Genomic DNA, 21,841 nt, shown 5'->3' on the forward strand with positions numbered 1-21,841 from the left:
TGTTATTGTGCAAAAGTAAAAAGGTTGAGGCAGCGATATTATCTTCTACTGTGATAAAGAGACTAGGGAGTCAATGCCTTTATTCTCTTTTTCCCTTTTACCCTACACTTTCTCCTTTTCCCCTTTTCCTCCCTTAGTTTCCTATTATTTTCATTTTCTTTGTATTTTATATTCTGATAAGCCAATAAACTTTTTAAAAATTTAAAAATGCTTCCTGCCTCTTTTCCAGTTACTGGTTAGTGTTAGAAAAACAGGGTAAATACTATTGTAATTCGGTAATAACTAGTGGGATTATCACATTTCAACATTTCAGGAACAGTATGAATATTGTGGGCATAGCAAAACAAAACAATCGGAGCAGGAGGAAAATAAATTATATTAATATGTAAGACCTTGAGTTTGATTTTCAATTCTAGCAATTCCCCACCCCCCACCCCAGTAATTCATCTACCCTGCACCTGTGTTAACTTGACAGCTGTAGTAAAACCTTAAATTGATTCTTTTTTAAAAAAACTCAGGTTATTATAATTCATTAAGACTAATGAATTGCTTGCAGAATCTGCTAATTTTGTTGAGTCCTATTTTGCTGTTCCTTTTAAAGTCAGTAGGATTTTTCCTGGCATTGGGATTATGCAATTTGATATTATTATGAAATAATGCAATTTCAACATAAGATTACCTTTATTGCTCAGTGGGAACAAAATCTGAAACATACGAAATACAGTCTGTGCTGCTCTATTTTACCTGTGCACTAATTCCTTGTATCGAGTACCCATTTTTATTTAATTTTGTTTTGCTTTAATTATGGAAGATAGAGCAGGTGAGGATAGCATTCATCAAGCCTTTTGGTTGTAAAATATCCTTGCACAGCTCTGTGGAGTTGGAAGCAGACTTGCCTTAACAATATGGAAGCTATGAATTAAGTGTTCAGGTCATACTCACTGTCTGTTTCTTTGTTTAACATGCTCTTCTTGCCTCCAAGCAAAAGTAAGATAAGGAAAGAATTGTCGTTCAGTGAAATGTGGAAGACTGGCTAAGAAACATTTTTCTAAGCAGAAAATCATTTCCAGTGGATAAATAAAGCATTTTCCATTATTCTACGGCACAGCTAGGAATGCCAGAGCAACAGCCTTAGAAATCTAAGGTGTGCAGAGAAGGAACAAACTATAAAACCAGTTTAATAATTATGATCTTGTGAGTACTCTGAATGGGAACATACATGTTCCAGTATCCAGCCAGCAAGATCTTCATTTACGTTAATTTTGAAGGACTTCTACTAGTGAAGAACCCCCCACCCTGCTTTTAAAATTGTATCCACTTATTCTCTGAAGTGGAAAAGATACAATGGAACAGTAGATGAAACTGCAGCTGTGTACCTGAATGCCTTCTCTACAGTACTTTCACAATCTCTTCTTTCAATTAAATTTGTTCCTCTTTTTCTTTCCTTCAGCAATAGAACCTCTCATATTAATACAGAATGTCCTACCTGAGACAAATATATACCAGTCCATTCAGTATCCAGAAGAACAGCTTGGTGAATTACACTCGGGTTTTTTGGAGTTCAATTACATTCCCATTTCAGGGATTCTTGCTGAATGAATGGTGATGCTTTAGAAATCCTTCCTTTTATTTCCTGTTTTTATTCCTACTATGGTATTTTTTTTTACAATAACTATTCCATGTAAATTGCTTTTAGCCAAAAATTTAGATTTCAAGCAGGCTACTGAAGTTGTGGAAATTAGAGTTTTGTTAAGCAGACTTCTCTTTTCTGCTTCCTTCAAAATGCTGTGCAAATGTCAATTAGAAACAAACTAAACATTTGGGGAAGAATTTTCAAAGAATGCCTCCTAACTGGCCTTGGGAAATGGCTAACAGGAGGAAAAGGAAATGTATGAGTTGAATTGCCTTTCTAGTAAGATAGACTATCATATCCACTTCTTTTATATTAAAAAATATAAAATATAAAATATTCATCATTGAAACTATTCTATTGCATCTTAACTATGTATTTGTTTTTATTTTTCTCATAGGAAGATAATATCTCAACTCACAATTAAAGTTGAAAGTTTTTGTAGCAGCCACCCACATATTTTATCTGAAGAAACATAGATTAAAAAATGGACTTATTTGGCCTATCATGTGGATTTCTCGGTTTGGCTGGGTGACACACCATTCTAGGTGTGTTAACCCAGATAGTAGTAATCTTTGTTCTCCTTACTAATGTAAAAAAAAAAGTGTTAGGATATTCTCTGAACTAACTGGCTTTTGAAATACTTTGCATTCTGTTTTAATGAAGAAAGAAAAAAAGAAAGAGAAAGCAAGAAAGAAAGCTTGCTTGCACAAAATTGTTTTTTTCAGAAATGAGTGTTTTAGGATAGAGGCACCAGTTCTGCTACATAATTTTATATCTTGAACTTAATTATAGGTTTGTTTTTTTTTGGAGGGATGCTATAGGCTTCAATTATGTGCATAACAATTTTTCCCTTTCTGTCTGCACAAATCCATGACATATGTATATTTTCATATTACTATTTTTTGGGGGGGATGGGGAGTGGGCATGCGGTTTGCCAGTTCTGATGCTTCTAGAAATCTTTTTTGAGTATCTGAGAATAGGCAGCAGAAGTTCCCAAACAAGCCAGGAGCACAATCAATCATTTTATAACCACTTCATTAAAACCTCCTCTTCTGTAAGCATGGAGAGATCCACATTCCCATACAGAATGTGCATATCCAAAATGTAGAAAATAGGACAGAAAGAGATAAAGACAAAATGCACTCCTTCTCTACTGGCCATGTGGATGAAAGGGAATTGGGATATTTCAAAGAATTCTTTGTGGGAGAAACTCAGCTTTTCCAGCACCATGCTTGCATCTTTTATAGCCTACACAGGTCATGGTATTTCTGCTGATTCTCACAATAGGATTTCACATTTGTTTGGACTTCAGACCTTTCCTCCTCCTCCTCCTCCTCCTCTTTCTCCTCCTCTTCCTCCTCCTCCTCCTCCTTCTTTGATGTGCCTGTTTTCTTCTCCAGGAAATAACGCCCTTGTTTACTCATACCTGTCATTAAATCACAAAAGAGAGCTGTTGAGTTTGTTCGCATTTATCAGTTCTTAATGGTCTCAGTTGATGCTTTAATCTGTATTCTTCAGCTTTCTTTCCCCTTGTTCCCCCTGCCCAACCTTCCCCCCACTTTTTTCCTAGTCAGCAAGTAATGGGAGGCTACACTTAGAGCATGATAGGATTCAGAGAGACTATAACAGAAGGATACATATAGAGTATGCATTACTCTAGAGACTTTATTGAAAACACACACACACACACACACAGAGAGAGAGAATACAAATCGTGCACAGTATTGCATGCCAATGTGGTGTGGTATATTACTCCTGAGCCTGTACAATTTCACATTTTAAACTCCATTAAATCATAGCACCATAAAGATTGTAAAGATAAAACAACATTTTGCTTTTTACTTTATATTTTAAGCCCATTTACTTGGAAAAAACATCCCTTTTTAAAGTGATAATGATTAGATACGAATATGCAATCATGTTTACAAGCAACAAAATATTTATAAACATATGAAGCTATGGTATTGAAAGCCATATCAACTTTGTTCATAGCCAGCTCACATATATTAACACCTGACTTATTCACATATTCACACTGTTTTTATCACATAATTTAAATCAGGGTTTTCCAAAGTGGTCAACATTGACCCCCCAGGGAACAACAAGCATATTCAAATAATCAATTGCTACTTGCACTATATCTTTTGCATTATTTTCATATACAGATATTTGTGTATCGGTGTGAAACATCATGAAGAAGCTGATGAGCTGAAGAGTTTGAAGATCCCTGCTTTAAAATTTTGGATTTTTATATATAAGGAGCTTGATTCTGCTTCATTCTGTAGTAGCCAATCTTTGTTACTGTTATTTTATTGGTTTGGCAAGAAAAGCAACTTATTTATATCTCCCTTCAGCAGGGAAAGATGTTTGGTGGCCATGACTGACAATCTGATTCTGTGGTCATATGTAGTATTATAATTGAATACGTTATTTAACTTTTCATCAATTGATTAATACAATCTAATCATACTTCATAAACTGTTAATAAACATAACTAATGAGTAAGCAGGAACTTTTGACTTCACAATATCAGTGGTTATTTTTTCATTGTTTTTAACATATTAAACTTTGCTCTTCTATTTTTTTTTCTTATATACAGTTATCAAAAAAATGTGAACTTCCTAGGGAAGCTTCAACCTGTAAATCTGTAAGTTGCTAGCCTAAAAAAAAAGCAAATGAATATCTTGTATCTACCGAGAAAGCAGCTTCAGTCGTTACCATACTGCAGTCTTAAAATTTGCCACTTGTTGAAGCAATCCCATATTTTTTGCTCCTCAAAAAGGTTGTCACTAATAGCAAGATCTTTGCTGCACCATTCAATCTGCTGACAATATATTCAACAGAGCCCACTGGGACAGTGTAAGTCAAACATTTCCACGATCTGTACTGGTTTAATAATGAAACTCCCTTATACATCAGGTGATCTTATTCTGCTCAAATCTCAGCACTGGAATTAGACACAGTTGTTGGAAATAAATCCATTCTTACATTTACAGGCAAAAATGTTTTACTACTACTGTGAAGGATAAATAGCTGTGATGTTCTGCAGCTGCTGAAGTATGTGAATCACTGTCAAAGATTAAACTTAGATCTCAGGCTGAGTAGGATCAGAAGGGATTAGTAGTATTTGAAATATGGAATTATGTCATAATTGGGTAAACACAAAAATACACAAAAAACTGTCTTCTGCAAACATTATCGACATTAAAATATCTGGAATAAACAACTGAAAAGTCTTCTTGGAAAATACAGATTTAACAGCAGTATAACCTTATTGATACATTGAAGATGTACTAGAGTACCTTTTTAAGAGGTTTTAATTTTTTTTTATTTCTGAATAAAATAGACCTTTGGCATTTATACTAAAAGTAAAGAGAGGAATTCTGGACCAATATAGTTCTGTGTGTACAACAACACTACCGTGTTTCCCTGAAAATAAGACAGGGTCTTATTTTCTTGTGACCTCCCCAGAATAAATACTTGGCCTTATTTTCAGGGAGGTCTTACTATTTTTGAGGTGCAGGAGGTGGAGAGCGTGGTCACCTCATGGCTGCTGCTGTGTAGCAATATTTTCAGGGAGGGCTTATTTTTGGGGGAGGGCTTATTTTAGCGCATGCGCTCAAAAGCCTGATTGGGCTTATTATCCAGGGAAGTCTTATTTTGGAGGAAACTGGGTAAATAATGATCAAAATACTGTAATGTGAAGCTACCTTTCAATCAATTTTCATAATCTTTTTGACATGCATTTAGTAAAACACTATAAAGTGCATGAAACTCTCAGCCCCGCAAATAATCAAATAATGAATAACCTGGGCAACAAACTTGACTCTGAAATTAAAGTTCTTGGTATAGAAGTTGTTACTCCATCTTCAAATTATGCTATACTCATATTATTTAGAACTGGAGGGTACTTCAGAGGACAAGTAGTGTTGAATTATTCTCAATATGGGATATAACTACATCAACACTAAAAAGAGTAATCTTCAGTATGAAAAAGATGTATTGGCATTCAGAGAAACAGAAACAAAGAACTATTCTGCAGCTTTTTAAAGCACTCGTGTCTTTGAAGTACATTTTTGAATCAAATCCAAAATGTTGCACAGTCGAAATAATCTATTTAAATACCTACAGTTCATGACACAGTATGAAGTATTACTATTATTATGGTTGGTCTCACAGTCAGTATTATATCACAGGCATGGCCCAGATATTGATGGTTTTGATGTTTCCACTGTTCAAATTTCTCTTCAGCCATTTTCTTTGAATGTAACCCAAAGTTGGACTAAAAGCATTTTTAACTTGTTCATGCTTGTTGCTTATTATTATTAATATGATTCATCACATAGTCAGCTGGATATTTATACCGGATTTGGCATTGTTGCCCACCTATAAAGTCCTTTCCAGGGACCTAGGTTGGCAATTTACATTCCTTCCTTCCTTCCTTCCTTCCTTCCTTCCTTCCTTCCTTCCTTCCTTCCTTCCTTCCTTCCTTTTCTATAGTCACTGAACTCAACAAAGTAACTCTGAGTTACAAATTTCAAATTAAAAAACTAAACAATTTAAAAAACATTTAAAAGATTCACAAAATAAATAAGTACAAAGAGCAGCTGTGATGATTAATTAGCTAATAATAAAGCCAAGTAATAGGCCCTTAATGCCACATTTTCAATATGTCAATCATGGCATTTGTGACTTATGGAAGTTGAACTCCAACATTTCTCAAGCTCATCAAATTGGGGACATCAGCTATAGAGAAATCACATCTGCATATAAGTAGCTGCTGAACTCAACGGACTGCATGGTAATGTAAACAAATGTAAACAAATAGGTGATTCACTACTTTTTTTATTAAAGAATTTTGCCGATAATGTTTTTTATCCCGTTTTGACTATTAACTCTCATCACAAAATAAATCACATGGTGGTTTACTGCAGTCAGAAGAGGACCGCTCCAGACAGGACTTTACATTGGCTGAATTCATATACTCTCTAAGCCAAGAATTTCTATTGTGCTTTATGGAACAAGCTTTGTGGCCTGCTTCATTTGCAAGTCCGAGCTATAATAGATTGCACAGTTCAAACACTGCACAAAATCAAAATCAAATTAGTCACATTACGGAATATGGGAATCCAGCCTGAAAGATAATTGGTATCACGAGCATCCATGGAGGAGGGGAAAGGGGACCAGATGACATAATCAAGCAAATGATGTTTACGGTATAGATATTATACTATTCTACATAGTTACTACATACTACTTATCTACTTATAATAAGAATAGTAACTACTTGTGTTAGATGGCATGATGTAAATACATAATTTTATCATTGTATCATTTTTATGACATCTTAGGGGCTTCTAACAGATACCTAAAATTGGTATATATATATTCTATTTAAGCAGTAATACAGTATGAACTGAATGTTAGACACAGGCCAGGTTTAAACACTTTGCTCAATCATTTATTTTTATATACAAAACCAGCAAAGAATGGTTTATAACGCAGAACATGAAGCCTGTGAACTGCAACCTATTCAATAAAGCAACAGTATAACCAAGCCACGATCCTTGGACTAGACCCGAGGATGAAAGGCCAAACGCTCCCAAGGGCTCCCAAAAGGAAGGGAGAGCCAGCCAGTCCCAGGAAGAGCCGGGAAAGAAGCCCGCTCGCTTTCCGCTCCAGCAGCGGCAGTGCCGTAACTCGGTCACTAAGTGGCGCCAGATTTCGATGCTTCGCGCCGACCTCGTCGGAAACTCGAGCGCGCACACACACAACCCAAGCACAACACTTCGACAAGCACGCACGAAGCAGCTGGGCGAAGCTTTAGAGCGGGCTTCCCGGTGGGTTTTTTTTCCCCCCGAACCGAGCCGGAGAGGAAAGGGGAGGGGGGGGTAAACGGTGACTCGGTTACCCCAAGACGGCCGGAAAGAGCGACGCAGCCCCTGACGGCGAAGCATTTCGGCTGAAGGTGAGTATAGAACTAGAGGATCCCGGCTGGAAAACTTGCAGGTGGCTTCGCCCTGTTGGATGGGGCATCGCGCGCCCGCCTGCTTCGCTTTGCTTTGGTCGCGTTCTCACATTCGGTGGAGAAGCGGCTGCTCCGGGCTTTTGGCCGGGAGGACAGGACGGGATCGGGAGGAGGAATCCCACCTGGTCGCCTCAAACTTTGCCGAGAATCCAACCCGCTGGTGGTCTCTCGGCGACTGCTGCTTGCTTGGCACTTCGGTTCCCATCGCTCGGTGGCCCTCGGCGCTCTGCGCAACGTTGTGAGCTGGTGCGAGAGAGACAGCTCCGTTGCCCAACATACCTGACTAACCCGCGTTGTCCCTCCAATGGTTACTCTCCCGCTGCGTTTCTGAAACACTTGTTTTTTTTTTAAGTGTCTCACTGAGCCCGGTGTGTGTGTGTGTGTGTGTGTGTGTGTGTGTGTGTGTGTGTGTGTGTATTAGCCTTCCCTTCTCCGCATCCTTCCACTCATCCTTTCTTCCTCTTTTGCCAGATGTACCGGATATTAGCCGTAGCGCTTTGGTGTTTTCTGCAAGCAGAGGGCAGGCATCCAGAGATCACCCTTCGTAGCAGCAGCAGCAGCAGCAGCCACAACAATGGCAATTTTTTGGACAATGACAAATGGCTGAGCACCGTTTCCCAATATGACAAAGATAAATACTGGAACAAATTCAGAGATGTAAGTTGTATTCCTGTGCCTATAGGTACAGCTTTGTGCTTTGCTCAAAACTGATCCTGGATTTTTTCTTTCTTTCTTTCTTTCTTTCTTTCTTTCTTTCTTTCTTTCTTTCTTTCTTTCTTTCTTTCTTTCTTTCTTTCTCTGCAAGGGGCTCTTAGTAGGAGAGGACATGGTTACATCTTGTGGCTGCTACTATAGGGTTGGAAGGAAGTCGACTGCCCTTTAAAAATCCCCTGGATTTTATTATTTATTTACTTTGTGTGTGTGGATGTGTGTGTGAACATGCACAAAAGTATGAGCGCTGTGGTATGCTTTCAGATAAGTGATTAGTTTTCTTGGTCTTCCATTTTCATTTAGGACTTCCAGGAACTTTGCTGGTTTGCAAAATTAATTACTGTGAAGTCCTTCCAGTTACCTACAGAACTATTTACTAACAGAACCCCCATCTTGAGGAAGCTTTCTATGGCTGTGGGTGGTAGTAGGGAGACCAGAAGCATGCTGTTCCGGGCAGTTGTGAATCAGTCAGTCAGTCAGTCAGTCAGTCAGTCAGTCAGTCAGTCAGTCAGTCAGTCAGTCAGTCTGTCTGTCTGTCTGTCTGCCTCTCTGTCTGTCTGTCTGTCTGTCTGTATATCTATCTATCTATCTGTCTTGTCTGTCTGTCTGTCTGTCTGTCTGTCTATCTATCTATCTATCTATCTATCTATCTATCTATCTATCATCTATCTATCTATCTATCTATCTATCATCTATCTATCTATCATCTATCTATCTATCTATCTATCTATCTATCTATCTAATATATATATATATATCAAATTAAGTATGATCATAATTCAAGAACACTTTCAAATATATCTTCATTTGTAGGTTATGTTGTGACACAGCAAATCATTTTTGGCAGGGTAGCAAAAGATATTCTAAGTGAAACTTTAGGGAAAAATGACATATCTGTGTTATTCACCAGCCTGGAAGAGAATGAAATGGCACGGGTTTTGTTTGTGTTGACTATCCATTAACAACTGTTCGATCTTAACCACTTATAATTCCCTAGAAGAGTCAAGTCCATAATGTTATGTATCTACTATAGGTGAGATGAACCATACAATAATAATTGAGCTAACTTGTTCACCACAGAGTGTTCTGACAACAATAAGGATTGTGTAGGATTGCAATAGTTAGGTGTTTCACTTGTCTGTATCATACAAGACCTTATGCAGAGGCCCAGTCAAAATATTAAAATGGAGTCAACTTTTCCAGTTCTACTTTTAAAAGGCTGTAAATTATCAATTGAATTGAGCTATAATTGAATCTCCCCTAGTCATATATTTTCAGTTTAGGTAAATATTAAATGTATGATAAATTTCAGGGTGTATTAGGGATAAAAGTACAGTCCATAAAATCAGACATGAATACCCTTCTTAAAGTCCATGAAGTATAAATTGCAGCCTGAATCTTTGAGCAAAACTGAATTTAGAAATACTGTAGAAAGTGATTATATGTTTTATGTCCATCTTTGAAATAACTATTAAGTTGAAGCATACAATCAAATATCTACTATGTGACGTGATGACATTGAAAGGTTTAAAACAAGATAGGGATATCTTTTCACCAGAAATCTTATATTTGAAAATTACAAAGGAGTCATTGATCAAATCTCATATAAAAGTTCTCAATGATACAATTCTCTTTAGCCAATAATTCCTTAATCATAAATACATAAAATAACCTGGAAAACAAATGTAGACAGAAAGCCAACATCAAGATAACCTCAGGGGTAGGTTCATCATACTTCAATCTTTTAAAGCTTTTATCAGGATGCAGATATGTAAACGTATGTTGAAGTAAATATGGGGAAGGAGTAAATAAAAGTTTCCATCACTATATTATTTTTCAGTAATCAATTCATAATTATCTGTTCATGAGTGCATATCTGTATCCTAAACAACATGAAGAAACAGCTTCACTTTTTTCCTAGTTTGCAAATCCTTTTGTATCTTTCCAGTTCCAGATCAAAAAGTAAACCTGCATAAGGTTAATTGGTAAAATAAAGATTATTTAATAATAGAGATTATTTCATAAGTCTGCTTTTGATTATTTCATAAGCCATCTCTGTAAACCAACCAGACACTATAAATTTGGGAGAGAGGCTTCCAGATTGCTGCAGCTTAGATTGCCTGTCTGAAATGGTACCAAGGAAAGATGCTTTTTCAAAGCATATTTAAAAATGGGTAAAGTTTAAGCCACACGATTTCTTTCAGTAAAACGGTCTGCACAGTTTATGGAAACGAGTTTACTATTATGCATATGAAGAATATGCTAATATGATGAACAGTGCTTACTGTTAGCTGTAGTCTCAACTGCTTCTTCTATAATGGTGCAGCATACTGGCAAAGCTGGGTATTATTTTTCTTGTGGTTGCAGAAGCAATTTTTCTTTTGGGGTTGGAAAGAATAGCAGAGACATTATATCCTGAAAAATGCAATGACTTCTGGCCAGTTAAAATGAACAATAGTTTGAGAAATCCCAATATATTTCACTGGGGCTTATGTACCAAATATTCTTACAACATTGATCCCATTGTTAAATAACATTTTATCTCAACTGTAGAATGAGATGGAAAATTTGAGCTTGTACATGTTTTTATGAATCCAAATTATTCATTTGGTGACTGTTCAAAGTTACAATGCACTGCAAAAAGTGACTTACAACCAGTCATCACACATATGACTGTTGCAACATCCCCATAGTCATGTGATTAAATTTTGGCAAGTGGCATCCAGCATCTTGGGGTCATGTGATTGGCACTTGCAACCTTCCTAGCTGACATCTGGCAAGCCGGATTCCTTTAATGACCATTTGATTTACTCCATTTGTAGTTAAACAAGTGTTTTTCTTAACAATCATGGCAAAAATGGTGTAAAATTGGGCATGACTCACTTAACAATCACTTTGCTTAGTAACGGAAATTCTGGTCCCATTGTGTTCATAAGTTGAGAACTACCTGAATTCTTATTTGAACATGAAACACATCAAAGATACAAAGCAAACCGAGGTGGGAACAGTCCCATTTGTTTTAGGATTAACAAAACCTTTTGGCTAAGCTGCTGTCAGCCCTTTGAGGTAGAAGATACAGGACCTCTAAAGGTCTTGGAAAATACTTGAGTATGGTTGGGTGCTGAAACAGAATCTTGAAAGCCTATCGAAACTACTCTCTATTTCAATCTGCACCTAATCCAATCAAAATAGAGTTGTTTGGAGCTTGTCTCTCATGCTTTCTACTTTCCCAGGTCTGAGGTATCTTTTAAAAAAAATTAGCTCCACATTCTGACATTCCATCACACTTGTGTATTTTCATTTAGTCATGTGAATCATCATCAATATTAACAATTAAAGTCTCATTAAGTAAAAATCACCCCAAGTGTAGTTTTTCATTGCTTTCAGAATATTTTTTGACCTCCCAGATTAGTTTTTCTCCCTTGGATTTCACAATGTTCTGCCCTCCAATTGTAAAGTAGATCTGATTTTACTTAGCTTTTTAAAATAAGGTAGTGCCACATGACAAGGAAACAACCATTCTCCTGGTCTCAGTGGAATATGGCTTCCTATTGGAAGTAACCATTACACAGCTATTCCAATGCCTGTACAATGCTAGCCTTTTGCTGTGACTTTGCTGTATCTTAATGAAAATAGTTTAAGAGTTTAGATCTCTGGAATGAGTTCTAATAATCTAGCTTTTTATGTTGAAATATTTATAATATAATATTTCAACTTATTTCAACTGAACAAAAGGAAAATACTTTGGTGAATTGACAAATAAATTTGCAAGCTCACCCTTTACGTGGAAGAGATAAGCCTTTAAAGATGGATACAGGTCAATGGAAAAGTACATCTTGACACTGAAATCCTGACCCAGTGGTCAAAATATTTTTTGGGAAAAATTCTAAAGCAAAATGAACCCATGTTGCTAAAAGCATGTGCTTCATCCAGAGTCAACCACCACTCAACAAAAAGGGGGCTGCAGTGTCCAACCCCTATATACAAAGGGGCTTTGATTGATGGCAGTGTCTTACATTCACTATTATACCCCATTGCAGATGCTTATGCTTTTGGTATGTGAAAGTCCACGGCAGTGGTGAAATTCAAATTTTTTTACTACTGGTTTTGTGGGTGTGGCTTGGTGGGCATGGCAGAGGAAGGATACTGCAAAATCTCCATTCCCACCCCACTCTGCGGCCAGCCAGAGGTGGTATTTGCCGGTTCTCTGAACTACTCAAAATTTCCAGTACTGGTTCTCCAGAATCTGTCAGAACCTGCTGAATTTCTCCCCTGGTCCATGGGCAAGCCTGGATCTCACCACTCATGTGCTGCAGTTACTTGTAGGAGGGAAGTTGAAGCTTTATTTAGTATCCCAATTTAACAACAGGATGCCTCAACACAGCCATTGTTTCTATCCCATCAAACCTCAGAAGTACCCTGCCAGGGTCCTTATTGTTGCCATTTTTGCAGTTAACAATGTTCCCCATGAATGGATCAATTTTCTCTCTTGAACAAAGGGAATCTAAAAAGCCAGTTTTCAGCCAATCCTCAACATTGCCTTGCTTTGTTTTCATAGCGAGGGGAGAGAAAAAATCTCGGATCGATCCATTTCAAAGAAACGTGGAGAAATAGGGAAATAGGCAATTTAACTTTTGCAAAGGGAAAAGTGAACTGCTCACATAACTGCATGGCACTCTTTATTTAATAAACTTATGCCGTCTAGTTCCAAACTACCTTGACTTTAGCTGGACTGGAGAAGAATCAAGTAGAACCAACACAAAGGTTTTGGACTATGGGGATCTACATCCTGCATAATCCAGCCACAAACTCAAATGGAGATGGGTAGTTTAGAAATAGGAAATATATATAACTTTTTGAAGGGTTATAGGTATTTATGTCCAATTCTCTTCTAAGAGGTAAATATACTGTTCATAGGATTCCCCTCTTTTCTTTTCTTTTCTTTTCTTTTCTTTTCTTTTCTTTTCTTTTCTTTTCTTTTCTGAAGAGAGACATGTTGAGTAATTGGGCTGAGAGAAAGTAGCTGACCCAAAGGCACTCAGTGAGTTTCATAATCGAGAATTGATTTGAACCGAGTCTTTAATGCCACAAACACCCTTCCACACTGGTCTCTGTACTTGAAGTCTATTTTCTGTGTCACAGCAGAGTCAAAAGGTAATCAGTTGAACTGGAAAGCTCCAAGCACTGTAGAAAAATAGCTGCACAAGTGTTTTCCGCTAGAAGGAGGAGCTCATGAAGCCATCATAGAAACCTCTAAAAACAAAGAGAACAGTGCTTTTATTCAACATATAAGAATTTGATGATATGTTTCGTAAAAACAGAAAGGCTCCTTCCATTTGTGTGGCTTAGGTGATCCAGCAGAGAGCATTTGCACTATGGATCAAAGAGAAGGGAAGTTTGATCTGTTCCTTCTGCAAGTCCTCTTCCTCCCTCCCTTCTGCTAAAAAAACCAACCAAAAATACCTACTCTGAAAAGTTGGTTTATCCATTAGAACAAGATGGGATATTGTATAGTAAAAGGAGAGAAAATTGGATAAGATTGTTTTTCATCTCCTATAAACCAAAATATGCCAAGCAGAATTATATTCAGGGAATACTTCAACTAGTACAAAATTGCTGGAATCAGGCTTGTTAAAAATAGAAAAAATATACATTATTATACAATGAATACCATAATTTCAGAAATTTCAGTGATGCTATTTTATACAGAGAATGCATTACCAGGATCAAGTTGTATTAGCTAAAGCGATACTAATCATTTTTCATGACCACCCTTCTACCACTCTCTGTCACTCTTCCAAACTGTCAGCTTCTTTTTTATATGGACGATTCAACTAGTAATGCAAAAGTGCACTGATCCTTTAATTGTCATTTAGATGGTCTCCCATAAGGTTATATTGCAGTGAGAGATTTACACACAATTATCAGTCAAGTTCATAATTTCAACATATTTAATTAATGGTCATCTTCTGAGTTATTAAACTTTGAGTTCCCACATTTGAGTCCAGTCACATCTGCATGTTCAAGAGTGTGAGAAAACATTTTACAGTGTTAAAAGTCCTGTAGAATCAAACAGGGTTTAACTATGCTAGTAGAGAGACTGATAATCTGTATATTTAAAATGTTAATTTCTCTAAGCAAGAAGCTGTTTTATTTATCCCAGTAGCTATTATTATCTCTCCTTTTCATAAAAAAAATAATATCTAGATGTGTTGTAAAGTTAGTGACTTCTTTCCATATTTTTGCTGATTTTCCTCATGTCCTTGGTGACAGTACTGAATTTTGTGCTATTCTGCCTTTCCCTTCTGCCTCTGAGTATACTCAATATTTAATGGGTTAATAAAATAATAATTTAGATTTAGATAACTTTGGCAGAACGTTTCTTTGCAGATACTTGGGAATCATATCTATATATGCATCTTGATTAGCTTACTGTCTGAATATAGTGAGCATCACAGATGAACAATCTTTTATGTTCTATATGGTGTAGAGATTAAGGCTAGGATCAGGGAGAGTCTGGCCATTGAAATGCAGTGGGGGTTTTAAGCCCGTCACTCTCACAGTCCAGCCTACCTGACGAGATTGCGTTCCTGCAGATATAATGGAGGGAAAAGCCTGTCCGGGTATGCTTGCGCACTTGGTGGAAAAATAAAATACAAATCTAACAAATAAATATTCTTTTAAAAAGAAAACAAGCTGTAGTGGCATTTTTCCCAGTGGTAGCACACAAATAATCCCTGTTCAAATAGGAGTGATAATTTGTCTGTGCATAGTGATAGCTCACATTTCTAAGCTTGTTTTACTGTGAACAGCCTGACTCGCAGAAGAATTCTATTATTTTCTAGTGCTGTCATATGCAGAAGGCTGAAGTACAGGGGTTATTTGATTTTGATGAAGCTTTGCAAAGCTGATTCACTGTTCTACGAAACACTTTCATGTGCAACCAGCATTAATCATAAAATCCAGAAAAAAAATATGTTTTGTACATACAAGGCAAAGCAGGGATTCTCATGACATTTAAAGTTTTCAGTATAAAATACAAAGTGATCTCTCTCTCTCCTTCCTGCCCTCTTCTTTTCAGAAATAATTATTTTAGATTTCAAAAACTTTTTTTTTTTTGCTTCTCCGTGGAATGGTGATAAGAGCAAATCAGTGCAGAGACAGTCGAGTACTGGGTTTGAAAAGGCAGCATAGAGAAATAGAGCTAGGTGTCAATGGCATATACACAGTATAAAAGAGATCTTGAGGAGAGAGGGGGGAAAAGAGTACCTCAAAAGATAGTTAACAATCAGAAGATGAACATTTTCTAGTCATATCTAGAAAAGAGATTGGGTTTTGTTCTTGGTCTTGTATTCTGGGAAAAAGACAATCAAACAGCTCTCAAAGACTCCACCTTAACAAATTCACTTGCCCATGGCTGCTAGAATGCTGGTTATTCCGTTTCCAGGATACTGTGATTTAACTTACCAATAAGACTCTATGGTTCTGTTTGAATGGGCAAATGACATTGCACACAACATTCTGGTTAGCCTCCTAGCAGATCTATATAGATGCCAAATGCCATGGTGGATTAGATGTAGCATATGTGAAAGGATTACACTTTGTAGTCCTGAAGCATTTTATCATTTTATTCTAGGGAGGCAGCAGGCTTCATCTTGATGAGGCAGTTTGATATGCGTTAATAGTAGCAATTAATAGGAAGAGCTGTCTTTATGCCAGAAGAATGATCTAGAATTCAACATGATGCAGAATTAAATCATTAAACCACATGGCCACCACAATCTTTCACCTAGCTCTAACCTATGTGTATTAATAGTTGCTAAGTGTTATATCGGGAGGGAAGCAGTGGCTCAGTGGCTAAGACGCTTAAGTTGTTGATCAGAAAGGTTGGCAGTTCGGTGGTTTGAATCCCTAGCGCTGTGTAATGGAGTGAGCTCCCGTTACTTGTCTCAGCTTCTGCCAACCAGGCAGTTCGAAAGCATGTAAAAATGCAGTAGAAAAATAGGGACCACTTTGGTGGGAAGGTAACAGCATTCCGTGTGCCTTCGGTGTTTAGTCATGATGGCCACATGACCACGGAGACGTCTTCGGACAGCACTGGCTCTTCGGTTTTGAAATGGGGATGAGCACCGCCCCCTAGAGTCAGGAACGACTAGCACATATCTGCGAGAGGAACTTTACCTTTACCTAAGTGTTATATTATTGTTCAGCTGCATGGTATTGGTAGATATGAGTCTTTTCTGATATGGCCAAAGCAAGGATGCCATAGACAAGTAAAAATGTTATAGAAATCTTGAAAACTGGTTCTTATAGCATACCATAAATAATTGCCAGGATCTCTGCAGCATCATTAGTTTTTTTACAACTAAGTGTTTGGTACCCCACTGGCTTCTAAGAAAACAAGAATGAATTGGCTGCAGCACTGTAGGAATGGAATGTTAAATATGAAATATAATTTAATAATAAGCATTGTTTTAAAAGTTCAGAATTGCAGTTCAGGCCAGTTATTAATGATCTGAAACATCTCTTTAAAGTTGTCATGTGGCTTTGCTAACTGAACTGAACTGGAAATCTGTTTGGAAAAAAAATAGTATGGATGACTTGAGAGACATCCTTATTGCGTGCAAAGAATATACTCTACCTAAGGGTTGTAGAACTCCCAGAAATGTGCCAGAAAATGAGCCTCCTGTTTTCTTGCTTTCTTAAAGTATTTGCAATACATCCACCTTCTTTCCATTTTTAATTTTTCTGACTCATTATTGTATTTATCAGTATATCTTGATTTTTTTCTTTTACTTAAAAGACCGTATTTTTCTCAGGTAGTTGCTGTAAAAAATGTCAAATGACATATCGGCATTCACAATTCCTTACTGCCTTTAAACAAAATTTCTAGTTTTGTACAGGCATTAAAAGAAGGAAAGTTACCGCTCTTTTCAAATGACCTCTCTCTTTTTTCGTTCAAAAAGAAAAAGAACCAAGTGTAAGCATAAGAACTTTCTGTTTTTCATCCCTCAATAAGAGCCCCGGTGGCGCAATAGTTAAATGCAGTATTGCAGGCTAATTTGCCCACAACGAGGACTTTGATCTTGGCTAGTTCAAGGTTGATTCAGACTTCCATCCTTCTGAGGTTGGTAAAATGACCCAGATAGTTGAGGACAATATGATGACATTGTAAACTGCCCAGTGAATGCTGTAAAGCACTATGGAGAGGTATATAAGTGTAAGCACTATTGCTATCTTTTTCAAGCATGAACTGGTGATGACACATTTTTGCCATCTGACAAATAATGTTGGAATGTATCAGAATGGTACACTTCCTTTCTCACATATATAGCTTCATTCTTGGTAAAGGCACTTACTGATTCTCCCCCAAAATTTTCTTTTTCCAAGGCTCACTTTGTTTATTTATCCCAGCTTCTGCCAACCTAGCAGTTCGAAAGCATGTAAAAATGCAAGTAGAAAAATAGGGACCACCTTTGGTGGGAAGGTAACAGCGTTCCGTGCACCTTCGGCGTTTAGTCATGCTGGCCACATGACCATGGAGATGTCTTTGTACAATGCTGGCTCTTCGGCTTTAAAACGGAGATGAGCACCACCCCCTAGAGTCGTGAACCTTTACCTTCTGATGCTGCTGATTTCTTATCAGGTTTCTTCCCAATATTGCCCATATTGTCTTGGTTGCTGTCTCCAAGCTCTTGTAAGGACTACAGTAATCCTCAGGTCTTTCATCTCAAGTGTTTTGGTGAAAGCTTCATTAGAACTGGCAAATGAAGGGTCATATGTATGTGGAGGCTTTTCCTTATAGTCCCCTCAAATGGAACAGGAGAACTTCTGCCTGGCACTCTGCACCCAGAAGGTGTGTTCTCTAGCCAAGGTGAGTGAGAGTTAATCCAGCTTTGCAGGGTGCCAGGCATGCATAACTTAATGGGGTAGCTAATTGTAGTTCCCATGATAGTAGTTCATATTTGATAAATGCAGCACATAGATATTTTTTGCAACTTTTTGGAAATCTTAGTAATCAAACTTGATCATACACATCTTTATATGAGCTTCTGGAGTTTGGATTTTATTCTTATAAACCAGTTTGCATTTATTATTAGTATTTTCTGGAAATTATTTCCTCTTTTTATCACCAGGGAACAAACAATTATGCTATGATTTAATACTTAATTATTTCTAGAGTTTTTTCCTGGTTTCCTCATCCCATTCCCTTCATTGCAGTTGTAAGAAAGAAATGGAAAGCTTTTATTTCTATATTAAATTAGCACATATTTGCTGTGTTGTCTCTATATGGACAGATTGTGGTAAATCTTAAAAATGATTCAAGAAGAAAGACATTTTCAAATCGTTTTAGATTTTTATCCACATTGAACATTCTAAAGTATTCAAAATGTGACCACAGTGTTCAGACTTCAAATAGTTCTTTTCTTGTTACCTTTACATGAATAGGAGCAGAGATACACTGTTGGGAGTAGCTTTAGACATCATTCAACAGGTATACTTTAAGAAGCAGTGCTGCAGAATTTCACTCAGAAGTTTTTCCTAATACTACTGTTGTTCCTTTGACAAATGGCATCCAAAATATCAATTAAAATTGATTTCACTGTTAGTACAAAGCACCATGGTCTCGATGTGGAAAATCATATTTCTTAGTTGAGATCAAGTATTCCACCTGACATATTTTATTCCAGGTCAGATTTCCCTCGTTATTTTGGACATCTGACAATTACTCATGTAAATTTTTTTTCTTCTTTCAGTATTCTTTTAATGTAGTTTCTCCCTCTTAATACATGTCAGGGCAAGCCGAGCTCATGTATGACTGTGGCTAGTTATACAACTACCTAGGAAACAAGTACTTTTCATACAATTGTAGTTTCAACATTGTGAGGCTATACAGCAATAGTCTTTTTGATTATATATATATATATATATATATATATATATATATATATATATATATATATATATATGTGTGTGTGTGTGTGTGTGTGTGTGTGTGTGTGTGTGTTGTATTTGTACTGATAAATAAATAAAGGGAGACTAGTATAGATCTATTTCGAGCTAATTAGCTCTCATCAGCTAGCCATACCCTTACTGGGACTTGAACCTGGGCTGTATTATATCTTAGGCAGGAGTCTTAGCCACTAAGCCACAGGCTCTCCTCCTTATCAGTTGAGCCAGGGAAATAGGTATGTATTTGTGTTACAACCCCTGGTATGCCTAAATATGGGAGGAAGGTCACTACTCCCTCTTTCTGTCCTTCGGCTCATCACAGAAGACCATGCATGAGTGATGAGTGGCTTAGTGGCTAAGACTCCTAGCTGATGAGAGCTAATTAGCTCGAAATAGATCTATCCTAGTCTCCCTTTATTTATTTATCAGTACAAATATAACACAAATATAAAAGGCAACATTAAAAATAAAAAAATAAAAATATGATTTTCTGCCTGCATGGTCTTCTGTGATGAAGCCGAAGGACAGAAAGAGGGAGTGTGACCTTCCTCCCATATTTAGGCATACCAGGGGTTGTAACACAAATATATACTATCTATCTATCTATCTATCTATCTATCTATCTATCTATCTATCTATCATCTATCTATCTATCTATCTATCTATCATCTATCTATCTATCATCTATCTATCTATCTATCATATATATATATATATATATATATATATATATATATATATATATATATATATATATATATATATATATATATATATATATATATATATATATATATATATATATATATATATATATATATATATATATATATATATATATAATTCTATAGTGGCCTTTAATGTAAAAGAGCAATTTTATTCTAATTATTTATTTTCAATTTCCTTCAAGCAGTTAAAAACTTAAGAAAATTTATAAAACTAGCACTTTTTAAAGATTTAGTTATTAATAATATAAGTGCAATATATCTCTTATCAAAAATATTATTTTATGAAACCTATTAAATACTATAATGGAGAGCTGGGAATGAAATCAATATATGTGCATGGTGTGTGTGTGTGTGTGTGTGTGTGTGTGTGTGTGCATCTCTGTGTCTGTGTCTGTGTAGGCATATAAGGTAAATCAGTTAATAGCAGTAGTAAGCCTTTGGATCCTTCTAGAGCAGGGATGTCAAACTCTCAACAACAAGTTGTTGTCACGTGACGTATTGCAACTTTTCCCCCTTAGCTAAACTAGGGGTGGGGGTGGCCAGCACGTGATGCTTATGGCCCATGGCCCATGGGTTTGACACCCCTGTTCTAGAGGGAAAGATCCTGGTGATTGAGGCACTGCTCATTTGCCACAAAATTCTCCTTTGTCTAAGCCAGGCATGTCCAAAGTCCGGTCCGTGGGCCATTTGCGGCCCGGGGGGCCGTTTAATACGGCCCTCTAACAGCCCTCCCTGCTCTGTGTAAATGCGGCCCTCCCATGGCCCTCCCTTCTGATTGGCAAGCAGAAGACTGTCTCGCTGCTGCTCCATGCCTTGGAAAACAGGCACCCGCGCACAGCTCAGAAAATTACAGCCTCCGAGACTTCGTAACGGCGGGAACTTGTTGTCACTCGCCCAGGCTTCTGCAGAAGCTTCCCTCTGAAGCCTTCTGAGGGAGGAAGGGCCAGTTGGGAAAGGGGCTTTGCTCCTGCTCCGGGCTGTAATTGCGCCTATGTTTTCCACGGCGTGGAGCAGCGGCGAGGCTCTGCGCGGCCAGCGATGATTCTGGAGGCCATCCGGGAAGACGAGGAACGTGAGGGGGGACCCTGCCCCCCACTGATGGCCTCCGGAATCAGAATCTTAGACTCTAAGCCATCTGATCTAATGTCTAGGGTTTCTCCATATACATGTTTTTTTTAAATACCCAAAGTGGTCTTGAATCACTTTTGTTCCCTTTAATTTCTGCTATACTGTACATCTGCTTTGCTATTTTGTAAATGTAGATTGTTAGACTATTCCTAGAGATATCCAGCCATCCTATCATATTAAATTGGGCAGGCATGCTCCTAATCTCTTTTTTTAAACATTGCCACCCTATGGGAGCTAGGAAGCATCCCTTTTCCATGGTAGCTCCTTTGCTGATAGCTTATTTGAAATAATATATTGTTGCAGTTGAAAGGGACGAGCAGAAATATACATCTGCATTCACGTTTAATGCAAATGGAGAAATAATTTCTAAATAGGAAAAGCTTTACTTAAGATCTGTTTCATCTTCGTTGAAATGTTTGTAATTTAGCTCAAAATTTTGTGCGGTATAGTATCAGAATGGGATTTATTTAAAATGGATGGATGGATGATGGATGGATGGATGGATAGAGATAGCAGCTGATGATGATTATTATTTTTTAAGCAATCAGTAACAAATTCTATGTTGATACTTTATTCCACAGAAAACAGATCTTGTTTTAATTGACAATGCAGTTACCAAGGAATATTTTAAAAATCATGCTTAAATTACAAAAAGTTTAT

The 21,841-nt window shown here is 37.1% G+C and overlaps 1 protein-coding gene across 2 annotated transcripts in view; it reads left to right on the forward strand.

The window, feature by feature from the left end:
- Positions 1-7,500: 7,500 nt before the first annotated feature.
- The window catches only part of SPOCK1 (SPARC (osteonectin), cwcv and kazal like domains proteoglycan 1), a 499,041-nt gene continuing 484,700 nt past the window's right edge, over positions 7,501-21,841 (forward strand). For both annotated transcript variants that reach the window (XM_081937166.1, XM_081937167.1), the window contains exons 1-2: positions 7,501-7,601; positions 8,133-8,318. In XM_081937166.1, the coding sequence (XP_081793292.1) occupies positions 8,133-8,318 (186 nt within the window). In that variant the 5' untranslated portion in view covers positions 7,501-7,601. The remainder of the gene's footprint in view (positions 7,602-8,132; positions 8,319-21,841) is intronic.

This window comes from Natrix helvetica (genome assembly GCF_964273705.1).
Source record: "Natrix helvetica genome assembly, chromosome: 1".
Taxonomy (NCBI): Eukaryota; Metazoa; Chordata; class Lepidosauria; order Squamata; family Natricidae; genus Natrix; species Natrix helvetica.